This window comes from Mesitornis unicolor, unplaced genomic scaffold, assembly GCF_000695765.1.
Source record: "Mesitornis unicolor isolate BGI_N332 unplaced genomic scaffold, ASM69576v1 scaffold322, whole genome shotgun sequence".
NCBI classification, from domain to species: Eukaryota; Metazoa; Chordata; class Aves; order Mesitornithiformes; family Mesitornithidae; genus Mesitornis; species Mesitornis unicolor.
Window position 1 is genome coordinate 83,337 of NW_010168245.1, and position 7,878 is coordinate 91,214.

Sequence of the window (7,878 nt, forward strand, 5' to 3'; positions counted from 1 at the left end):
GGCTGGTGGCTGGCAACCCACCTCCCGTCAGTACAGACACCGGATCCCATCCGACAGACGGCCGCGACACACGCTGTGTCACCACGGGCTTATCACGGGGCTGGTTGGGACACGGAGATGGCACCTAATGAAAGGTTACGGCATTACAGATCTGAACCTGCCTTACTGCAGCCAGGGCGATTAATCTGAATGAGACACGGAAACTAAGCACAAAGTACTATGGGAAGCATATGAAGATACTGTGATAAGGTGTTCATATATTTACTACTTCTTTTGAGGGACCAAAAACGTCCTGGTTTGGTTTTTTTAACTAGCTATATGGAAATCTTGCCTTGATGTGAAACAGCCAGATATGTAATTAGAATACAATGGGAAAAATTACAAATATGTAATATAGACTTTTCATTTCCTCATGGTTTATGACAGTAACATTATTTCTGCTGGCTTACAGTTGTAAAAAACAAGGAAAGCTAATGCCAATAGTACCTAATGAAAGAGCTACTTATTAAAAGTAGGTTGGATGCTGTAAAATGCAGCTTATAGAAGAAAAGGCAAGTCACTGATATGCCAAACTAATTAATGGAGAGACTTGTAGTTGCTTGGACCTTGGATAAACAGTCATTGAACAACTCACAGAGAATGATGCTGTTCAGTTGTTATTAGACTGGAGGGGATTCAGTCCAGCATCCTGATTTTGATAAGCTCAATGTCTGCTGATACTTAGCATGCACACATTCAGTATTTTAGTCTTACTTTGTAAAGTTCAGGATTAGCAAGCATAGAAAGAGTCTTTTTTGGTGCCAAATTTAACGTTTAAAAATAAAGTTATTACCTGACTAAATCCAAAAAAGGCACCTGTGAAACCAAAGTCAGACACTCCTTCAAAAGGGGCAGGAATCACCCTTCCAGGTTTAGGCGCTAACTTTGGGCCTGGAAAGCTGAGCTCCACTTTCTGCTCCACACACACAGACAGGGAAACAACGAGGCTCCTCGAACACATCACATCTCTGTGTGTCAAACTGTCATGGCCCTCCAACGTGAGGACAGTGACAGACATAGAAACAGAAGGCAGAGAAAGACTTGGGCGATCTGGTTGGACCATTCATAATTTTACCGAAGATCATGATGTCTTCTCAATTCCTGCTTCTTGCCTTCACCAGTTTTTTGGAAGACTACTGATAAAGGAAAGTGGCAACCTTGACACTATGGTAGTGGTACCAAATGCAGACAGACACCAATAAACACACAGTGTGTGCTGCTGGATGCCTGAATAACTCTGTGCCTTTCCTACCTGTCACGTAGGTAAACACATCAGAAATCACATCATCTTTCCTAATGGCAGGACTTTACAGGAGTGATACCTGGTGGACAAAACCCTGTTACCGACTCACTAGTGACCACAACGGTGAAAAAGCCTCGAGCTCCTTAGTCTTGGTGAAAAGCAAGTACCTGGGTAGCAGAAACCATCTTTGGCTGGTCCCTGCCTTCCCGATTGCCTGCACTTTACATATTCAGATATCTGCAGGAGGTGGAACTTATGACAAGCAATTTACATGTAACTCCATTTTTACTTGGAGAAGGATGAAATTAATGGAAAAATTAAGGGGATTGTCATGCAATAGCAGTGATTTACAGCCTTCTTTTGTAGGGGCTATGGCAGCCTTTCAGGGGTCTGAACATTCTACATGAGCCCAAGGGAGGACAGAGGAGAACCAAACCCTGACAGATAAAGCAACAGGACCCCAAAACATCCCCCAAACCCCATTTTGACCATTTCACCTGCTGCGGCCACAGGGTCAGCTCCAAGCTGGAGGTGCATTTCCACCCGCAGCTGTCCTGCTCCTGTCCCGGCTGCGGCGGCCGTGCCACTGAGGCGGGAGCCGGACAGGCGAGGAGGCATCGTCCCTGCGCTGACGCCTGTCATCCTGTCAGCCTTGACCTTCAGGCTGTCCTCGGCATCCGCACCGCAGCCTGCCCGCACTTCCCCGCTGACTGCGAGCGACTGTTGTCTCGCTGCCTGACCTTACGCAAACACGATACAAACAGACAGCCCACCTCAGCTCCATCACTGTCTGCCGCTAATACCGGAGATTGATAGCCACATGGAATTAGCTCCCTGCTCGACCTTCATTACTGGGTGGCATATTCTGACTGACAGCCAACCTCATTCGGGGGAAAGCTAAACCACCCATTCGGGGGGTTTTTTTTACTGTCTAAAAGTGAAGGAACTTCCTTATATAAAGAAAATCGACACTCAGATTTGACAGAAAAAGATGCCTTTGTTAAACTGAAAAATGCCTCATAACTTGAATCTTATCCATATCAATAACAACGCAATGTATGGCTGTTCCAAGATGCTCTGTTGGTCCCAGGGCAGACGTGCTACTGCCTCGACAATTTTACACAGAAAGTTTTCAGATCTGCCGTGAGTTATGGGCTTCCTGGGGAGAGCACAGCCAGCCCTGAGGCAATGAGCAATGTGTGGTCATGGCAGGTGGGAGGAAGGGACATAGCTAAAGCGAACCTGGTTTTACACACACCACAACCGCCAGCAAGGACTGCATGGCTAAACGTTAGCTTTCTGTCGCTCTCTGCCAGCCAGCTCGCAAATGCGATGCATGCAGCCCCAACAGCTTTCTGAAAAGAAATTGTGAGTCTTTCGCTCTGATAGTCAGATTCTTGATAGTAGACACCAAAGATAGGGAGCTATGCTTTCTCTCACACACCCTGGAGTCCCTTTTTGTGATGTCCCGATAGCAGAGGCCAGGAACTGCACCTCACGGTCTCTGTACAAACTCTGCTGGCTCCTGGGCGCTACACAGAGCCTGCTCCCGGCTGGAAAGCGCAATGCTGCAGCCTCACAGCTCCCGCAATCCCCAGGCAACAGAGAGACAGCAGCGACCAAGAAGGAACATGAACCTTCAGCCTTTTGATGTGAAGTCAACCATCAGCTAAAGACAGCTAAGTCATAGCAAAACATCTCCTTCCTTTCTTGGAGTATTTTAAATGCATCACCCAAACAGCCCGGCCGTGACCGTTGCCCCTTTGGCAGCTCCTGGCAGTCTCCCCGCATGGTGCAGCAGACACATGCAGCCCTGGGCAGCCGTACAGGCATGGGACCGGGCTTTACACAACACACAGGGTTTAAAACCAGACATTTTCCCACGCCCAGTGCTCTCCAGCCCCATGGGGAGGGAATGGTGGGGTGTCACCTTGGTCAGGTACCCCCTGCCACCAACTCTGAGGAAGAGGAGGCTCCAGCTCTGGCTATGCTGGATCCTGTGAAGAGGCACACAGGGTGGCCATGACCGGCATCCAACCTCCTTTCTGTTATGGGCCAAAAAGGCTTTTAACCAGGTCCTGTCCCCACCACAGCCTCCTGCCAGGATGAGCCCTGCCTATGGAAGAGGGGTGAGGAGGGCAGCCAGTTTGCCCCGCCCAGTCTCATCCCCTACACACCAGTCTCCTAAACCCACGCCTAACAAACTCAAGTCCCTGACACCTACAGGACTTGGGTGCCCAAACACCAACCAACTTCCAGGAGAGCATAGGACCTGAACGCCAGTGCTGCAGAGGACACAAATGGCCCCATATGCTCAGTGATTGAGGCGCCCGGTGCCCCTCTCCAACGCACTCCTGTGCACTGCACGCTTTTGCTTACCTTTTCGGCTCTGGATTCGGCTGGGGTTTGGAATCTTTCCTTTTTTTGGACTCCTTTTTGGAATCCTTTTTTGTCTCCGCTTCAGCGGCAGAGGCATGAGACACTTTGCCCCCCTCGCCGTCTGCACTTGGCTGTGACCCACCAAGTAATTCTGCCATGTGTTGGCTTTGGGGGGTGATTGAAACGCGGGGGGCAAGGCCGGCAGCAAAAGTGAAAGAAACAAGAAGAAAGCATGAAAAAACCCAAAATAAAGCAAAAGGAAACCTAAATTGAAAGGAAACAACTGAAATCAAGTAACAATTGGCAAAGAAGGAATGAACGAGCAAAAGAAAGTCAGAACTAAAAAAGAAACTAAGGAAGCAAAAACTCGGTTTCCATGACAAGATGTATGAAAGTAACTGCAAAAGCAAGCGGCAGCCTTGCAACGTGAAACCTGGGCCATGTGTGTCATAATTGAGGATGGTATTTACCAGGGGGTTTAAGAAAACATGTAATTATTTTATAACATTCCTTTCTTCAGCAGCAAATGCAGACTAGAGAGTGATATCTCAAGGTACAGAATGCAACTTAACAGGAAAAAAAAAGCAGAAAAAGAACCTGCAATAGAAGCTACAACTGTCAACAAAATAACCAGAAAAGGAAAAAAAGCACAGCTCCAGTTCCTCCCATCAAAGGTTTGCCACATTTGAGAGAAAGGAGCAGGTTTACTTCTGAAATTGAAATTGCTCTGCAGCAGCAGCAAGGTAAAATTTTCAGTTATCTCTAAGCAATTTCCGAACTGACGTCACGCAGACTTTAAATGCAACACAGGTGCCTGGGGGCTTAAAGCCCTTCTGAACACTGAACTTTGATACTGCTGAAAATTCCACTGCTGCCACTTGTCAGCACAGCAATTAAATCAGCAGAGTGCATCGCTTCCCTCTATCTATTCAACCCGTGACAAACCATGTACTTCAACTCTATCTTGTCCAGGACTGCATCGAGCAGGTGCCTGGGTAAGAAAGTTAAAAGCCCTCATTTCTGGATCCTCTACGTGCATTTTTATTGCTTACATTAAACAAGCAACGAAACAAACAAACAAACCGGCTATGCCACTAGAAGCGCTGCTGCCAAACATCCACTGTGAAAACAAATTGGGGACGGTTGTGCATTATCCAAAGAAACCTATATTTGACAAAGTCATCCCTTGCTGGCAGGGAGCTGCTAGCCAAGAAGAATTCCTTACCTGTTGCCATGAACATGTGATGCACAAAACGCAAAGCTGTAGTGAAGTAAGGTGGGGTCAATCATAGCTCCGTTTTCTGCGCGCTCTAGCAAATCTCTGAGGTAGCAGAGATGTCTGTGACAGCCTCTCACTCCATTACGTGCACAATACTCATCTAGCACAAAGACCTGGCCAGGACTAAACCAGCCCTGTTTAGAAATAAAGAGACTTGATTTTAAATATGAGTTATTAAACACAAAGGCTATCAGACTTGGAGGTGCAGTGGTCAACTGTTCTAATAAAAGAAATACAAACCTAAGGCTACGTTAAGGAAAAAGGAGAGAGGTCACTCTTAAACAATACAGTCTGTATATCATCACCCAAACACAGCGTATACTGAGTGCAACTGTTAACAAAAACATATTGTGCTACCGTTCAAGGGAAATGTCATTTAAAATGCTGAAAGTTAGGCCAGTTCATGTCAGTGCCTAGCAAAAAAAAAAAAAGAAAAAAAAAGAAAGAAAGAAATAGAGACATCTTTAAGAGATGACAAAGGTTTGGTTATCAGTGTGAAACAGTAATCTCATTTCGGGGATGGGATTGTACATTCGGCCAGCAGCAAGAAGACTGATCTGGGCGAGAGCATGGAGGATTACACTGAAAAATGACTTCTCTTGCAGCTGGCAGGTAGGAAGGTCCTGCAGACGGAGGAAGGCAGCTGCTCCACAGCATCAGAAAGGGACGTTTCCCATCATCTTCATTGTGCATCGCTGGCGAGGGGCTCTGCCATCGTCCACCTCCTCGGCATCAAAGCAAAGGGAAGCTCTGCTCGTGAGCAGGGTTTCTTTACACATCCAGAAACCTCAGACTATTTCTGCCAGTCCTGAGGGCCTGGTGACACATGGCTTGTGCTGTAACGTCCGTGTGGCCGAAGAGGATGCCCTTCCCTGCAGGGGGACAGCTCTGGTGAATGTCCCGGGACAGCCGAATCGGAGTGCGCCTCTGCCTTGGGGGAAGGCGCTAGCGAGAACAGGAATATTCTTGTAGATTGCTTTTCAAAATGCTGCAAAACCGTCAATATTTACATGGAAATTTGGGTGCTAAACAATTGCTAAGACGCAGCTCTGGAATGCATCAAGCTGCAAAATCTTTCATCGTTTAATTGAAAAGTTCCTGCAGCGGGCGGGAGAGTAGTTGAGGCAGAGCACTGCCCCTATAGGCAACTTCTTTGCCACCCCATCTGTTACCCCAAATGCTACATCTTAGAAACAACACTGCTGTGAAAGATTAAAATATATTTTCTACCACTCAGATGACACCAAATCTTTTCTAGATGCCAAAATAGCTGCTTTGAAAAGAGTTGAAGAAATATCAATTAAGAGCTCAAAGACATAGAGAAGGATTTGCTCATCCTTATTGGGCCAACTCCAAAACAGATTGAGAAAAGAATTAAAATAATGAGGGGAAAATGATAGATATAGGGAGTAGCTACAGTGCTGGGATCACTAGAAGTGCACATTTCAAAATGAAGACACAGAACAATGCAGATGGGACGGCCCTCTGGAAGGCTATTTTTTGGGAGGGGTGTATTTGCCTTCACCGCTTTTAACAGTATTTTTGTTTGCTTTTTGGTTGGAGGTATTATGCCTGATTCTGGATTTCTTTACGTTGCCTGTTTGTTACATCCTTGAACTGTCTCTTCACCTTGCCTCTCTCCACACAAGTCTTTGGCAATCAGGCATGGTAAAAATATAGAAATGCGATAGAAAGATGTGTGAATTTGGTTACTGGGGCAGAAATGCAGTTGCAATCATTACATTCATCTAATACAGGAGCCAGTCCTTGCTATGGGGTGAAATCTGGGCCCTACTGACACCAATGGGAAGGCTGGCACTAATTTCACTGGAGCCAGGTATCAAAGCCAGAGCTTGGGGTGAAGGAAGCAGGAGGCTGGGCCCAGTGATTCCACCCAACATTGCTCCCCTGCACCAGCGACTGAGAAGTGCTGGTCCTCAGGTGGACAGGAGGGATGGGGGCACACACTCAGGATCATTGCCACGGCTTCATGATGTGAAGCCCGAGCAGAAGCTCAGAGGCTCAGCAGTGAGCCTCATACCTCATGAGAACATGGGCAGGATCCAGAGCCCAGGAGGACCAGGTGGCCTCCTTTTGCACAGCAGAGGTAGGAAATAAAAAACCTGCTGCTGAGCAGGGCTCCAAAGGAGCAGTAAATGCTGCTCCCCACAGCGCCAGAAAAATTCTAAGGTTTGATGAAAGGTGGTATTTAGACAAATTCCCCAGATCCTGGCTCTTGATGAAGATCTGCCTGGCGCAACCAGCTGACAACCAGCCAGGCTGGCAATCGCAGCTGATAGCAGTGACACACCGTGTGTCTCACCCCAGCACAGCTCGGGGAGCTCGGCTTGGTCTCCCAGATGGCCTTCAACGGCATGAGGAAACCTGGAGGGGACATTGGAGGAAGGCTGTGGAGCACAGGGAGCTCAGCTGACCGTGTTCAACACTCATCGAGAAGGGGACACGTGTCCCAGGGGAGTGTGACAGGAGCTCTGAAGCTGGGTAAAACAAGGCTTGGTCAGGGTTGGTGAATCACTGGTGATTTTTCTAATGGTAAAGGCAGCTTTTGCAAAAAAACAGGGGTATTGAGGGAAAACTTTCACTTTCCAGTAGCTGTATTTTCTCATCTACCATAGGTAAACCAGAACAATTTAATTTTGGTAGCCTGCTTCATGGACCTCTTAATAGGACTCCTCCACATCATCTCAGCTAAGCAGGGCGCTTGGGAAGACGACTTTTCCTCGGTACTTGCCGTGCTGCATTATGTGAAGCCCAGGAATGCTGCCATACCATGGGAAATACAGCTCCAACACGGACCCAGCTGCACGAGCCGGATGCAGGCAGCAGGTTGGGACGTCTTGGAAGGAGTTGAAGGGCAAATAACGCACATGGCCACGCAGAAAGGAATGAAGTGTGGGGTCCATGCTAAGCTGAAAGA

General features: G+C 47.4%; 1 protein-coding gene across 1 annotated transcript in view; it reads right to left on the bottom strand.

The window, feature by feature from the left end:
* The window catches only part of CADPS (Ca++-dependent secretion activator), a gene marked incomplete at its 5' end in the record, with an annotated part of 168,303 nt that overhangs the window by 75,069 nt on the left and 85,356 nt on the right, over nucleotides 1–7,878 (bottom strand). Inside the window, one exon of the mRNA XM_010178929.1 lies at nucleotides 4,887–5,074. Coding sequence (XP_010177231.1) covers nucleotides 4,887–5,074 — 188 coding nt within the window. The remainder of the gene's footprint in view (nucleotides 1–4,886; nucleotides 5,075–7,878) is intronic.